At 30.6% G+C, this 17,140-nt stretch overlaps 2 protein-coding genes across 7 annotated transcripts in view; one reads left to right on the plus strand and one right to left on the minus strand.

The window, feature by feature from the left end:
• The window catches only part of LOC118191626 (CCA tRNA nucleotidyltransferase 1, mitochondrial), a 53,026-nt gene extending 37,544 nt beyond the window's left edge, over positions 1–15,482 (minus strand). The window contains exons 1-4 of one of the 5 annotated variants that reach the window (XR_015042952.1): positions 15,338–15,482; positions 8,221–8,597; positions 4,325–4,519; positions 4,019–4,145 (exon numbers count right to left, since the gene is read on the minus strand). Coding sequence is in view for 4 of the 5 variants with exons in the window: in XM_085823315.1 (XP_085679441.1) it covers positions 4,019–4,145; positions 4,325–4,519; positions 8,221–8,554 (656 nt within the window). In the remaining variant the exon portion in view is untranslated. The other 4 variants (XM_085823315.1, XM_085823316.1, XM_085823318.1 and 1 more) reach the window with 4 other exon arrangements.
• Positions 15,483–15,670: 188 nt separating this feature from the next.
• The window catches only part of LOC118191627 (decapping and exoribonuclease protein-like), a 51,889-nt gene continuing 50,419 nt past the window's right edge, over positions 15,671–17,140 (plus strand). The window contains exon 1 of one of the 2 annotated variants that reach the window (XR_015042953.1): positions 15,671–16,367. Coding sequence is in view for 1 of the 2 variants with exons in the window: in XM_035362452.2 (XP_035218343.1) it covers positions 16,066–16,367 (302 nt within the window). In the remaining variant the exon portion in view is untranslated. The remainder of the gene's footprint in view (positions 16,368–17,140) is intronic. The other variant, XM_035362452.2, reaches the window with a different exon arrangement.

A 17,140-nucleotide genomic window follows, 5' to 3' on the forward strand; every position in this document is an offset into this window, starting at 1 on the left:
TTCCAGAAACAAAAATAAAAGGAGCTCTGAACAACATATCTTTAAACACCAAGTTGAGAGCACAAGGGAACTCTAACACCCAACCATTTCTCAACCACTTGAGCCACATCATCTCCTCTCCTGTCTTCATCCAATGCACGCTTGTGAGAGATGTAATCCAATGATCATTACAGCAGCCCCTCACCAGCATCAGAGATTTTAGCCATGCCAAGGACTGAAGTGTACCTGGAGACTAGGATATGTGACGATGAATTGGGAAAGTTAGCAGCTATGCCTTAACAACCAACTTCTGCTGGGAATGAGATCAGCATGACCTCTACTTGTAAATTTGGTTCAGCCTTCTCCCAGAAATTTACCAAGACCTTGTAAACCTGCAGCATAACATGCTGTAACTGTTTTGTGTACCAAAGCATAGCAACACAATATTAGGAGGGTGATCATAATGTTTTGGCTGATCAGTGTATAAAACTACAAAAAGTTAAACTATTAAGGAAGCTAAAATTTTCTTCTTGGAGAAAGGGGAAAAAATTTTGGCTTATAGTTATAGCTTTATGTACACAGCGCCAAAAAAAAGGGGGGGAGGACAGTTTTATATCTTCAGTTCTACTGGGCCGATTGATAAAATTCAAATTGTGTTTTTCATGCCTCGAAAGTGCAACTTAGAATATATATTACATTTACATATAGCACTATTCTAACATAGGTATTTTGGCACAAAATCAGAATTTTTCTGAAATAACATATCAATATTTTTTTACATATTTCGATTCTACAAGTCAAATTATGCCAGACTGCCAAGTTTTGTAAAAATCGCGAAGAGTTTTTAAAATTTTAGTTCTCAAAATTTTAGCTCCTCAATGTTAATTAAATTTGGCATATATTTATTATTATCTCTTTTTTATTAAACTTTTTGATTTTTCCTTTATTTTGAAATTTAGTTTCATTCCAAATAAAATTCAATTTTTTGTGTTTTATTTTTAAAATTTCTATTTTTAAATAATTTTTATAAATTTTTTGAAAAAAATTTTGAATTATAAACCTATAAAATTTTTACCATCATCTTAAAGTAGGTTACATTTTAAAGCATATCTACAAAAAATTACAGTTTTTTATTCAAAATTTTCTAAGATATACATGAATTTACATATTTTCACGTTTTGAAATTTGACATCTCTTTTTCGAGCAATAATAACGCCAAATGTGGTTTATAGATTTTTGTTACAGTGAATTGCCACAGCTGTTTTTAACCTTAAATTTCAAATAAATTTTTGTGGAGAATTAATTATATGAAATTTGTTCCCTCAATGATGCATAATAAGTACTTATTAATACTATATGAAAAGCTATTTTCTTAAAATTATAGATGATATTATTAAAATTTTTAACTTTTTAAAAAAAATGTTTCTTTCTTTTAAAAAATATTTGTAAGAGTAAATTTTTACCTTTGCCGTGTTATTGTCTGCTACTTTACGTTAACTGCTTTTAAACTGAATTGTGTAAAACTGAGAAAGTTCGTTTGATGTTTATTTTCACAATGTTTTTAAGCAAACAGGACATTGACAGTTTAGGTCATGTCCCAGCTTTTAAAAAAAATATATATATATATAAATATCAGTTTTTACATTAATCCTCTTAGAAATTTAAGTAGCTAATTTTCTCTTGTGTTATAGATTGTATAAAAAACATGATCTTTAATATGATTTAGATTGTTTTCAGCCGATATAAGAATTGGGTCAATCGGTGGTACAGAATAAACACTGCTGGACTGTTTTATTTGTTTGTCATTTAGCAAAAAACTTTTAATTAAAATATTTATACTTTATTTATAGTTAAAATTTGCTTTAAACTTTATTTATAGTTAAAATGCCTAGAAAATGAAAAGATGTATTCAGCTGAAACTCAATTCATGTTATTGATATTTTAAAAAATTTGACAAGAATGCAAAATTTATGGAAGTGTAACAATTGAAAAATCTTAATTTTCTTGTCTGAGCACTGAAAATAAATGCAGAAGGAAAGAAGAAAATTAGGGAGAAAAGTAAGCAAAAATTTGAAGGGGAATTTGGCTGTCAGGAATACCAAGGTGTTTTGAAAAGTTGGATGCTTCTGAATATACTTTCAGAAAACTTCAAGGAATTAGGGTATTCAAAGTTCAAAAAGAAAACACTTGGTCGTGTACACCAGCAAATACCATCAATTGAGCTTGTGCTAACAGAAAAGACAAAAACGATATCATTGCACATTAAAATGAAGAGCGACTGGGTTTTGACTATATGGTTGTATAAATTTAAATTACATTATGGAACATCATATCATCATAAACGGACAATCCCATGATTTCTTAGTTGAATTACTTGAAGATTCAGAAATTTATCTAGTGATGTATGTAGATGTCACCTAAAGACGTTTTACCTCTTGATGAAACCAGTCTTTCCATTCATCTCATGCCTTTAAAATGCTTAGCCTCTAAAGACTGATAAAGGCTCTGACCAAATACTGATGAAATGGATCGATTTGAATTATTAAGTTATGGGAAAGCAGGGCTATCTGCCTAAAAGGAGGGATGCCTTTGTGAAGAATTTTTTAAGGGAAACCAGCAGGCATATACGTTACAATGAGAAACACCACGAAAACACCCATGCAACCAGCCCGTTCGCTGGAATTCAAAGCCCGGAGCAAACTACCAGTGTTCAGCGACTTTACTGCTCGAACGCTTGTGGGTCTTTATGAAATGGAAGGCGATAACTCTATTTAGAATGAATGCCAGAAATACCAAATGTTTCGAAAAGTTGGATGCTTTTTAATATACTTACAGAATGCCTGAAGAAAAAGAGCATGCCATTAAGAAGAAAAAATAAATTTTTGCATAAAATTTAGTATTTTTTTTTTAATTTAAAACTTTTTAATCTTATGATATTTGATTCTTGCAATTTTAAAAATAAAATATTTGACTAAAATATGAATAACATTTTAAGAAACTAAATGTAGGATGATAAAATTGTGTAAAGTAATGAGCATAATGATAAAGCTGTTTAAAGCAATATATGCAAGTCATCCTAAGTTAAAATGGCGGTTATACATCTTTCTCATTTATATATCTTTTCTGAACGGAACATTAAAAAGTGTGTTAACTGTGCTTTACGGTATTTTCTCTTTTAATATATGCAGTTTTCAAATGCATCGTAGTCTGGGTCACAAAGTGTTCTTCCGAAAGAAACACAAATAGATAAAATCAAATTCCGAAAAATGAATTTTAATATATTTAAAATGCTCAGCTCGAATGAATAAATAGAAAATTTTTAAACAATTAACTGAAGAGACAATGCAACACAAACAATTAAAATAAAAGTCTGAAAATTAAAAAATTACCTAAAATAATAACTATGGCAAAAAATAAATTATAAAGAAAACTATTTGGAAAAAAAATCGATGCACCTTTTATTTAAACTATGCAATTTGAATGGGTAAATAGAAATTTTTAAAACAGTTTTTCAAAAGAAACCATGCAAATTAAACAATTAAAATAAAATTCAGAAAAGAAAAAAAAAATACTTAAAATGATAACAATTATAAATAAAAATATAATATAAAGAACATTATTTGAAACTCTCACACACGATGTAAAAAGGGAAAGGAAAAGAGGTTGCCATATATTAAGTTCGCCAAGTGAACTCTTCTTGGCGCAATCGGAAAAAAAAAAGCCAACATAAATTTGTGAATTTATCCGTAAATTTCGTACCAAATTTTACAAAATTTCATATTTAGGCATAATTTGAGTCGTAGAATCGAAATATGGAAAAAAAATTCGTATGCTATTTCAGAAAAAGTCCGATTTTGTGTCAAAATACCTATGTTAGAATAGATCTATATAACCTAAGTTTCACTTTCGAAATATGAAGAACGCAATTTAAATTTTGTCAATCAGCCCAGTAGAACGAGAGATACAGAACTGTCCCCCCCTTTTTTTTTGCTCAGTGTACATATTACATACCTATATGCACATAAAAGTTTAAAATTACCTAAAATAACGCAGAATTCTTAAATAATCTTCTTTTATACGTCCTTCTGGATGCCCAACAAAACGTACAGCTCGTTTTTCTAAGTCCTCCTTACCATTAAAATAATCATATAATGTCCCATCCAGACCTTTTAAAATATAAAATATGATACTTTTAAAATGTTTCATTAAAAAACATTCATAAACAGAAATTTTATAAAATATCTATAACATCTATTTGTTTGTCTATTTTTTTTTAAATCTTTTAAATTTTTTTTTAAATAAAGTAAACTGCCAAAATAAATCCAAATATCTTAAAAGATGTTACCTAAAAACATAGCATTTATAGTTAGATCTCTTCTACCAGCATCTAATTCCCAGTTTGTAGTAAATTCAACTTCAGCATGTCTACCATCTGTACGCATATCGATTCTAAGTGTGGTTATTTCAAAATTTTGTTGGTCATTTATTCTAACTGTCACAGTCCCATGCATTTCTCCTTTACGATGAAGCATTCTAACACCTAAAACAAATAAATAATGAAACATTTTTCACAAATAAAATGTGATATTTATTGCCAGAAAAGCAGCTTTTAATAAGAAATACATTATCTAAGTTGATGATATTTAAATATACAAAATATTGCATTACATATCTTTTTTGATAAAACATTTCAATTTTACAAAGTGAAGTAGAAAATGTGATATTTTCTTTTTATGGACTCGCAAAAAGAAAAGAATATTGTTGTTATACTCTATATAGTGGATAATAATTCAATTTTTGTTTATAATATCTGTCCCATTTGCAGCAACATGCTAAAAATTTCCTAAAATAATGCAGATTAAATACTATTCTAATATTACAGATAATTTATCATGGAATCCCATTTTGCAATATAAAAATATTTGGTACTTACGTATTAAGGTAGCCACCTTAATAGAAGTCATCAAATTTCCAGAATGTGTCAAACTCAGACAACCATGCACTTAACCATTCTTCTAACAACTATGCTCATAACAATCCCTAGCAATGCCACCATTTTGATATGCGTTCCTTTCTGTTGTATTCCAAATTCCAACAGTTTTCATAAACAATTTGTGATATTTTTTTGTATTCAACTGAGTTTTAAAATACGAGTTTGTGGAATGATAGGAACACTCAGATAGATGTCAGAATTAATTTCAAAACTTTATCATTACATTTTGTTTGCCGCTTGAAGTATGAAAAATGTTTCACTAAATGATACATAAAATTTTTGCCTCAGTGCTAGCCAAAATCTAAAAGGAATGAATAAAATTTCTAAAATGAGAGGATATATAATATATATATCCCCATATCACCAAGAACAAAAACAAAACTATTCAGAAGCATCAAGAACATATCCATGTGTTTATATCAGCTGACACAGTTAGCAGCCAACTCTGTGTATTTGCATTACTCAACCATTATTTCTGCTTTGATTCCGAAACAAAATACCAAAAATAAAAAATACTGCAATGGAAACGGCATTCTCCAAGCTCAAGAAATTTCACCACAAAAGATATAGGGCTACATTTAGCGGGAAAAAAAGCAATATGTTGCCAAAATAGCTATGTTGCAACCCATGATCCCATTGAAATAGCTATGTGGCAACCTATGTAACTATTGCCAAAAGTAGCAATCCCACATATCTGTTTTGGCCAGCGTGCAATGCCAAAGCTGTACGTATGCTAAATTTGTACAATTCTCTCGTAACTTTTTTAAAGTGAAAACAGATTGCTGTGCACACGGGGAGCATATCAGTGAAAAAAAAAAAAGGATTTTTCAAAAAGATAGTATTGTTATGTTATCCAGCAATGGTGCAGGAAATAAATTAATGACCATATCGAGGAATGGAGGTTGCCAGATAATGAAAAACACCATTTAAAGCTCTCAAGATTTCTGCAGTGAGTAGCAACAGTAATGGACTCTCCACCAATGGGCATATTGATGGAGTTCCTTGCAATAGGATCATTGACACAGGAGCTAATGTTCCCTCATTTGAAAAGATGCAGCTCAACAATTTAAAGATAAATTCATTTAGATGCCATCCTGTGTTACCTTCCAGACTGTGTCTGGTGATAAAATCGACATAGATGGGAAGTTAAATGTGAACATCACATTTGGAAGTGCCGCCTACCATCACACAGCTTATGCAGCAGAGATTACAGATTCTTTTAAGGAAATACAATTTTGCCTTGGACTTCAAAAACAACAAACTGCTTTCAGAATCAGAGGACATAACTATTCATCATCAGAAGGGATCCTCACCTGGAAACACTGATCCTTGTCTGAAAGACCCTGCTCAGAAAGCTGCCGAAATCATACTAGGGTCGAAGAGAAACACAAGATTACTGGGTATTCTCCATCTCGGATATTCTTAGGTCATGACCTTCATCTGCCTTGTGATCTTCCAATTGACCGGCCCCTGCGCCTTTATCGACTGAGGAATACATTCAAGATTTCCACGCCCTGTTTGAAGTGATGCACAACTTTGTACGAGAGCGAGTCAGCTTGGCGATGGAGAAGATGAAGACCCGATACAACGAAGGAGACAAGGTGTGGTTGTGGAATCCGACTCAATGGAAAAGACTCTGTCCAAAACTGCAGTCATCTTGGGATGGTCCATACACAGTTTAAAACAGGCTGAACGACATTGTGGTTCAGATCTGTAAGTCATCGAACTCTAAACCTAAAATCGTTCATTACGACAGGTTAGCTCCTTACTATGACCATAGTACATAGTTTATTTATAATTGTAAATAGTATACGACCATGATCCTTTTTGTTTCTAAATGTGTATTTGATTTGATTTGTATTTAGTATTTGATTTGTTTAAAGTTACTTATTGCAATTATTGTTTATGTTGTTATTGTAATGTTTATTGTTGCATTGATGACTTCGTCGTAAATTTGGCTACCTGCCCAGGACGTGCAATCCTTCGGAAGGGGGCAGTGTTACGGTTTTTTGTATTTATTTAGTTACTTTTAGTAGAATTAATTACAATTGTTTTATACTCTTATGTAACAGAGCACGACACTTATTTGAAAGGAAAGCTACATCGGAAAAATTAAAATACACACGCGCATTTACACATTGTAATAAATAGATATCTCGTTATTGTACAGTTTTGCTATCCAGAAAAATCGAGAAAATACCAGAATGTTCTCATGCAGGATTGAAAAGCTTATAAAAGCCGAAGAAAAACATCTCAATTCAGTTGTTTACTTAGTTCTTGTTGTTGACTGTAGCGAATTTGTGGTGAAATTGGATTAGCTTTCTCTGTATTGAATTGAGTTCTACTGAACGTTTTAGTAGTTTAAAATATAACAACTGTGTGATATTGTATTATTGTACGAATATTTCTGAGGAAATTTAAGCATTTTGTATTTATTCTTGGGATAATAATAAAGTTTATTAACTTCTTATTGACTTGTGCATTTAATCCATTATGAACCCGTACGCACGCAATAGTATTTTATTACTGATGTTCTTGCTTTTTAACTACTATTAATTGATTAGTCTATGGAATTCTTAGCGTGCCACTATTTTGAAAATGGCTGTTACTTTTCACACAATAGCTTGGTGGAAAATTAGCAATGAACGAGTGTGTGATGTTTTCGTGGGGTGCAATCAGAAAGTAGCAAATTGTACTTTCACTTTTGCTTTAAGTGCATTTTATGATAACGTTAAATAAGAATCATGTGGCAGAGAATAATTTTGAATTGATATACTTCATAATTTATTATAACTACTCCTAGCATTTTTAGCAAAGACGGCAAATTAAAAACAAGATTTTAGTATATTATCAGCTAAAGTTAGAACTTGATCTTAAATGCATACAGATCTGTTTTAAAAAAATCAGTACTACCATATTCAGCACAAACAGAAGTAAGGATTGTAACAGGACAACACTTTGATGAACACTATATTTAAAATTTTATATAACCATATATGGCAATAAAGAATCAGTACAAAAACTTTTTTAAACCAAGCGTTAAGTCATCTCCTTTTATAACAATGTAGACGAAATGATTATAATGGCAAATAAAGAAAGCCTGATCACAATTTTATTAGTCTAATGTCTTGTTACCCTTGATAACAGTTCTAATTATGTGGAAATACTTATTTTGAACATATATCTTAATTTAGTAAAATTAACTATACAAATTCATAAATACAATTAAAACATGTAAGATAAATTACCTTCAGTTGTAAACATCTGTTTCATCTCATCTGGGGTAGCAGTTGTAGCAAAATCAATGTCTTCTGGTTGTTTATTCATCAACAAATCACGAACAGCTCCTCCTGCCAGACGCAATCCATGACCATACTTTTGAAATAATTCTGATAGTTTATTAACTTCAGGAGTAAATATGGCACGAAACTGTGGTGTGTCAAGTTTCATAGTTATTAACTTAGATTCTGGTCGCTTAAATTTCAAATATGATGAAAAATTTAGACAAATGTCATATTGTCTACAGCCAAAAGATAATGATTTCCTTATGCCAAATGATCTCCAGCAATTAATTATCTTCATTAAATTTTCTGGTTACAACCAAATAAATAAAAATTCTGAATTCCTATAAAATAAAAAATCATAATTAATTAAATAATGCATAAAATTGGGGGAATGCACAGTAATCATGTAGTATGTGATCTACTGTTTTTATTTATCATTTCTTTTTCCCAACATATTATTTCACATTCGAAATAAAAGCTATTGAAATTTAAATTGACTAAAGTAAAGAAATGCCAAATTTGGATTTTTTGAAATTAGATAATGATTTTTCATCCTAGTAACCTTACTTTTTTGCTACTTTGTAATAGTTATTTTGAAAACTTTTTTTTTTTTTTTTAATCTTTTATCACCAGAATTAATAGTATTTTGGTGTATATCTCTTTTGGTCTAAAGTTATCTGTTTCTGAATGCTGTTTGTTTATTTTAAACATGCAAATTTTTAAGACATCAAAAATAGAATTCCTGTTTGAGTTCTACATTGATTGTGAGAGTTGTGGAAATTTTTTTTTAAAGTAAAAACAGATCATTGTGTACATGGGTAGAAAAACTGTAATGTATTATGTAATATGACATATATAATGTTAGTGTTCACGATGAGAAGTTTGTGCTATTCTTTTATATTTTTAAGCAAAACAGATTGCTGTGCACATGGGAAGACAAACAGTAATGCATCATATATATATATATATGTAAAATCTAGCTTTCAAATAATAAAACAATAGCCTTTTAACTTCTGTTTCATTCTAAAAATAACAGTGATAAATTTTTTCCCTGCAGCTCAGATGCACACTTACTGATGAAATCTGAACCCAAAATGCTGTACATTAAAGTGTCGTGATCTGAAATGGAATTTCCTCAAAGCTTAATTACATTACAACTCCCTCTTCTCCTCTTTGTTCGTCTCTTCTGCTCCTTTCCGCTGTGTCCCTAGCTGTGCAAAGTTTACTTTTCTAAATTTCGTCCATTCTTTAAAAGATGTAAGCCAAACAAAAATTGGGAGGTGCATAGTGCACCCACAATAATAATGTGCATTGTCAAAAAAAATAAAATTATGCGTGGAATTTAGCATTATATGTGTTTTTCGAGTGTCATTTTGCTAACTATGCAGCAAATTCTTCAAGTTATGATGCAGTCCTCTCCAACGCCAATCCGTTGCAACTTTCCTCTAAGTCATCTTATTTTAATATAATAATGCAGTCTTAGCACAATAAGAAAGCAGTTTTATCACATATATAAAATATTTAATATGCACAATGCTTAATTTGTAAAATTCTCTGATTTTTTTTAACCATCTGGCATGATCAGTTTTATTTGGTCATGAGATTTTTTTGCCACGTGGTATGTGTTAGTTTACAATTTAAGATATTTTGCTTTCGTACTTTCTTTAATAATGTAAATGTCATCTTAATGAATGCAAGTTTATAAAAATAGATGTTAAAATAAGTAAATATACAAATTTTGCTAATAAATGCTATTTAAATATAAGTCTTCATGACAGATAAAAAAACCCATACCACTCAGATTTTTAAGCAAAAACAGATTGTTACGTACATGGGAAGAACGACAGTAATGTACAGCATATTATGTGCGATGCTTAAAATATCATTTTTGAATTTCTAATTTGCATTATTGTATTAATTTTAAATCATAACTTTAATCATCATTTTTGTATGTTAAAGTTCTTGTTTTAATATATTGATAATACTGAGTTTTGATAAATGTAAATGGTTTGGCAATATTTTTGAAAAAAAAAAAAATTCAAATCGTCACTTTGTCCTTTAGTCTTCTTCAATCTTCAGCTCATTTGAAATAACAATAGGCTCAGAAAGATTATTCTGGATTTTAACCTAAGTTTTGTCTCAGTAAGAGTAATGGTGACCGAATTTATAAGTTTTTTAGGTATTGCAAATTCTCTCATAGCTTCAATTAAATATTTTCTGTTTATTGAATCGTAGACAGTCTTAAAATCAACAAAAAGGTGGTGTGTTGCAGTGGCATATTCATTAGTTTTTTCCAAATGTTAAAGATTTGTTCTGCTGTAGATCTTCCTTTGAGGAAACCACAATGGTAATCACCTACAAAATGCTTAATTAAATAGTTTAAATAAAAGTTTAAAATATGAAGAGATAAAATTTCATAAGCAATTTTTAATAAAATTTTATTACTAAAACTAAAATTTTCAAAATCAAATTTCTACAGAAATTTTGTTTAGGTACATAAAAAAAGTGTCACAGCTTTCTTATTTAGGGCTCCAGCTAGAATTATGATTTATCTCCAAAACTAAGAACTACAGTACAAAGTCTGTAATCCGGACCTCAAAGCTACAAAATTTATGCGCATGCGTAAACACATAATGCATTTACGCATGCGCGTTTAATGTATAACAGCCGGTATAAGCTAGGCTAAAATTATCTAAGGCATTTCAGTTAATGTTGCAGATTGCACTGTTCCTTAATCTTCTAATTAGATCCGGCTTATTATTTTTTGCAGACTGTTAGAGCAATTTTATGAAAAGTAAGCTTGAACTTTCGACTATGTCAAAAAGAGTTTCCAATTCTGAAGCTGCCAAAGGATCTACAAAGCGAAAGCATGTTTCGATGTCCATCAAACAAAGAGTGGAATTGCTGCAAAAAATGGATAAAGGCATATCCGTCTCAAAATTATGCGAGGAGTACGACATTGGAAAGTCAAATGTATATGACATAAGTAAAAAGAAAAAGGAACTTTTTGAATATTTTGTGGATTCCGACACCCCACTAGCAATGACTAACAGAAAAAGGGTTCGTTATGCTAAAAGAGACGATCATGACAAAGTGCTGATTGAATGGGTCAGACAGCGTCGCGGCGAAGGCGTGCCATTGACGCGTCCAATGCTAATGGCTCAAGCCAAAATATTTCATGAAGAAATGAACTTAAACAATGAGTGCACATATTCGACAAGTTGGTTAAACAAATTTAAAAATCGCCATTGTATATGACAATTAAAAATTTCAGGTGAAAAAGCTTCAGCTGATACTGAAGCTGCTGAACAATTTGCAAATGGATTCATCACTAGTGAAGAATTATCTCCAGAACAAATTTAGGCTAATCTTTGGAATATGGTAACAGGTAGTTTGGCGACATTTTGGTAAGGCGATAAAGGTTACTAGATAGGACTTTAGCAGTGTACATGGATAAAGTCAAGAGTGTGCACAATGCCATTTTTGTGCAATTCTGGGATGTTAAGTGAAAATAGGTCGACGTGTATATGGATGATACCGTGTATGTGCAATTCTTAAAAACGCGGCAAGCAGTGGGCGATTCTGCACTTTCTCCCAATTTCGCACCTAATCTTCGTCATGATTAAGCACTTTTGTTCCATAAAATTTCTAGCATAAGCGTAATTCGGCTAGCAGATTGTTTGAAAAAAAATGTTGAGGTTTAAAAAATAAACTATGCCTTTACTTCGTGAAAACAAAATGGCGTCCAAACAAAAACTAGCAGGTTGCTGTAGCAGGGTTGGTCGCCCGATTTTCGCCAAAAAATCGCCAAGTTACCATAATCCAAAGATTAACCCAAATTTACAATGCTGATGAAACTGGTCTTTTCTGGCAATATGTACCGCAAAATACCTCGGCAAGCTCTACAGAAAAGGCTCCAACTGGTGTCAAAGATTCCAAAGCGAGACTAACAATTTTAACGTGCGCAAATGTTGCAAGAACGCACAAGTGAAAATTTTTCGTAATCGGAAAACATGCACAACCTCAAGCGTTCAAAGGAGTAATGATTTTCCCTGTTATATATCGCGCAAATAAAAAAGCATGGATGACACAACCATCGATGAATGATTGGTTTGAAAATCATTTTATACACGAGGCTCAGCGACATTTGAATTCGGTTGGTTTACCTGATGATTCAAAAATAGTCCTGATTGTTGACAACTGTTCGGCACATACTTTGCTTAAAGTTTTAATGAAAGATAATGTATCCGTATTATTCTTCCCTCCAAATTGTATGTCTATCATTCAGCCTATGGATATAGGAATAGTGCACGTGCTGAAATGCAAATATAAAGTAGCATTTTTAAAATCTATGTTAAATTTCTTGAACAATGGCATGACTATTCAAGTTATTCGTTTCAGTTGAAGTAAACGTGTATGGAAATAATTTAAATATTTGACACTAAGTATTTGTAACTATTTTTAATGTTTGCGTATAAATTCGTTGCTGACGTTTATAATATAATAGATAATTTAGAGGTAAAAGTTTTTGGATATTTTATTTATTTTATATGTGGAAATGTTCATCCTTGGAAAGGATATATACTTTTTCGCGATGAGGTAATTTCATATATGTTCTTTTTACCGATTTAAAGATTCACAAAATTTTCATGCATTTTCGTGAAATTTTTCTAATGTATGACAAAAAAGCAGTGTACATGGATATAGTGAAGAGTGTGCGCAATGCCATTTTTGTGCAATTCGGGGATGTTTTTTTAAATAAAAATAAGTCGACGTGTACATGGTTTAGTGATATTTTAATTAAATGATAGTTATTTTGTGAATTTTATGTTTGTAGGAATTTGGTTTATGTTTCAGTTGAAGTACACGTGTATGGAAATAATTTAAATATTTGACACTAAGTATTTGTAACTATTTTTAATGTTTGCATATAAATTCGATAGTGATGTTTATAATATAATAGATAATTTAGAGGTAAAAGCTTTTGGATATTTTATTTATTTTATATGTGGAAATGTTCATCCTTGGAAAGGATACATACTTTTTCGTGATCAGGTAATTTCATATATGTGCTTTTTATCGAGTTTAAAGATTAAGAAAATTTTCCTGCATTTTCGTGAAAATTTTTATAATTTATGAGAAAATAGCAGTGTAGATGGATAAAGTTAAGAGTGTGCAATGCCATTTTTGTGCAATTCTGGGATTTTTTTTTAAGTAAAAATAAGTCGACGTGTAAATGGTTTATGTGTATGAGCTATTCTGAAAAACGTGCAAGGAGTTTGCGATTCTGCACTTTTTCCCATTTTTGCAGTTAATAGTTGTCATGATTAAGCATTTTTGTTACATAAAATTTCTAGCATCAGTGTAATTCGGCTAGTAGATTGTTGGAAAAAGTGTTGAGTAAATAAAAAGAAAAGAAACATGTCTTTACTTTGTGAAGACAAAATGGCGGCGGAAAAAAAAATAGAGGGTTGCTGTAGCAGAGTTGGTCGCCAAATTTTCGCCAAGTTACCATAACCCAAAGATGAACCGTATAATTTTTGCATGCCATCTTCCCAGATTTAAATTGATGATCTATAATCCGGAATCGCCGATGTCCTGACGAGTCCATATTACGGACTTTGTACTGTACAGGAGGAGGGCTCGGGCGCAATTTAAGCTCTGGAGAAAACTGATGCACTAACAGATCTTCAGAGTAGTGAGCCATTCACAGCTGATGATAAAGCAAGAAATGTGTTGAAAAATGCTTTGATTAGTAACTATTTTACAATTTGTATAATATAAGGGTATTATAATTGAGTGTGCATATACAAATACATTTTTATTCACACAAAAAATTTTGTCTGTATATTATTTTTGTCCAGTTATACATGAAAAAGCTTTATGTAACTTATTAACTTTACGTAACTAATTTTTTTTAAAGTTTTACCATAAGAAAATAAATATTTACTTCATTTACATCAAAAAGGATGGTGTTTAATTATTCCAGAAGGGGCTAGAAATTATCCTAAATCCCAGAAGAATTCCTAGCTATCCAACTAAAACTACAATTCTTCAAATTATATATGCACTCATACTGAAGTAAATATTATATTACACACACATTTTTACATGAGTTTAATCCATACCAAGACAGGAGTTATTACTTTAGACATCTGTGACACTAAATGGATATAGTTGATTTTTGATAGAGAGTTATGTCGCATGACCCTAAGTTGCACAGTGCAATAACATTTATTTAAAACTAGTACTGGTAACTTCTTAATACACGAAGAAAAATATTAAAATTATTAAGCTTTTATATCATAAACTGATGTATTCATTTGTAATATTAAAACTACTAGCTACTCTGACTACTGTTTGGTTCAATAATTTTATAATATAATTTATCATTCTACCTTTTTAAATAACCTTTAAAACAAATATACATGACATATATTTTTAATTTAATAAAAATTTACTGTTCCATGGTACTGCAAATTAATTTTTCATTATTTATAATATATGTAGAACAAAACAAAAGCATCAGAATCAAAACATATTTTTCTCTCGACTATATGATGAAATTTCAATAAATCAAAAATAAGTTACTAGTTTTCTAATATTTTATAATTATCGACTGAAATATTTAAATTGCTCGTTTTCTAACATTTAATAATTACTGAAATATAGCTTAATTACAAAGGGAATTTTGCAACATGCTTAATGAAAATTATTTTTATGTTCCATAATTTGATTTTTAACAGTTCTGATTGAATTAACCTGCTTTGAATTCGATTTTTTTAAGATCTATTACGGATATCATTTTCAGACGCAGGAAACAGAATTTGCTAGTATAGTATTCATATTTGCTTTCATATTGCTAGTATTACAATTTTATGAAAATGAGAAAATGAATATTTGAAACATTTAAGGAAAATTTCACATACTGCATGTAAAGTTTGTGCATTCGTTAACCGGCATCGAGCTGATCGCAGTGAGATGCATATATAATTTTTCAATAAGATGTAATAATAAGTTGGCAGTTTTCAGCCCATTAAATATAAAACAAGAAAGATAAACAAGAAAATCAATCATTTACACTAGTAACTTTTTCGCTCATTTCATCATCACCACCGAAGATCTTTGGATCATAATTTCAATTTCCAGCACACTAACAACTGCAACTACTAATGGCAACAGGTATTTAATAAACAATAACATAATAAATAATGGTATCCAAGCGCGGTATAATATGATATCTTTTATTAAATTTGCATTTTTTAAAGGAACATAGCTCTTGCGTACTTTGCCGTATTCAATTAAACGAATAGATTCTAAAAAGTTATTTTATTATTTTGTTTTGAAATTGAATCCATCGTGTTTAATGACTTTGTTAGGTGCACCAAAGCTTTTTGTTTACAATTAAAACGTTAATTTTAAAGAGCGACGCAGTCTATCTTGTTCATTTCCGTCATTAGGAAACATTAGTTACTTATCCGTTTGTCATTAAATTACTATGATTGGAAAAATATACACTTTAGTCGTGTGCTTTATTAAGTGGTAAGAAATATTAGATGTAACGTAAATATTTGAATTATCAAAATTATTTAGAGTAATTTCTCAAAACTCACTTTTCACAAGCTGGAAAATATGAACCAAAATGTTTTAAACGTTTTACGTAGGATCATATTATTATTTGAGTGAATGCTTTTTGTTAACCGTATCTTAATAGAAATCAATTATATAACTTGAAATCTGGAAAAAGCAAATATGTAATTGTTATTTCAAGGTATATCTGCTGCATTTTTAAGTGAATAAGTTTTTAAAATGCATCTCGTTGTGCAAAATGCATTCCATTACAATGGAAATTTCCCATCTTTTCGTCAGCCTACAGAAATTGGTTGTTTTTCATTGGATGGGGAAAGACAATTTCATGATGATAATCATCAATTAAAATATCTAGTTATGCCTCGGTCTATAACGGGATTACACATGGATTTGAACAAAGGTTACTCTGAAGCAATTAAAAAAGATTTTCAGAAAAAAGAAAAGATAGATACGATGCTAAGATGGATATTAGCACATCAAGAAAAAGTGAAGAATGTTTTCATGATACATGGAACAAATACGTGAGTATTAATACTATATACATTATACCAATTAATATAAAATATTTAGAGTTTAGTTATACTAAACAAGTTCATCGCAAGAATGTAATAATAATATGAGGTACATCTAGAAGATAAGTTTCCCGCATTGATAATAGATGACATTGTGAAAAACAGATGTACGTGCCTAAAAGTTTTTGGATGTGGCTGTCGTGTAACAGTTACCCTTTCCCAGTCACTCTGGATGTGGCAGTTATAGCAGCTTAAATTATAGAACCTTATAATTTTGCTCAAGTCCATGATAAAGTTGTTGCCAATAAAGTCCATGATAAAATTGCTGAATACACGTAAAGTAATGCTGATCAAAATTCATTGTTGGCTGTGTCAGATCTATGAGCTTTGTACTCTGAGGCTGCAGATAGTGTACTTTTGGTGCTGCCAAATTTTTTAAGGTTATTAAAGTATCTATGATTAGAAATGCATTGGCTGGTTGTCTATCATTAATAAAGACCTTGTTTGATAGTGCATTTTGGAGAACTTCACTTTATTTTTATGGAAATCGGCAAACATTTTCCACAGCTATCCCTTTCCTTGTGCCATGGAATTATCGCAAAACTTCTCTTATTTCAGAAATTATGTTCTGGTGAATCCCAGAGAGCCTGATCCGGAAACACAAAAACAAATGCAGGAGATCAGCAGTTACTTTTCAGCAGTTATACCATGATCAGCAACAGACTCCTTAACAGGATCATCACAGTCAGTGAAACACATCACAGTGACAAATTACTAACTTT

This window comes from Stegodyphus dumicola, chromosome 9 (assembly GCF_044657685.1).
Source record: "Stegodyphus dumicola isolate Sdum_Otavi_A_Nest chromosome 9, ASM4465768v1".
Classification (NCBI taxonomy): Eukaryota; Metazoa; Arthropoda; class Arachnida; order Araneae; family Eresidae; genus Stegodyphus; species Stegodyphus dumicola.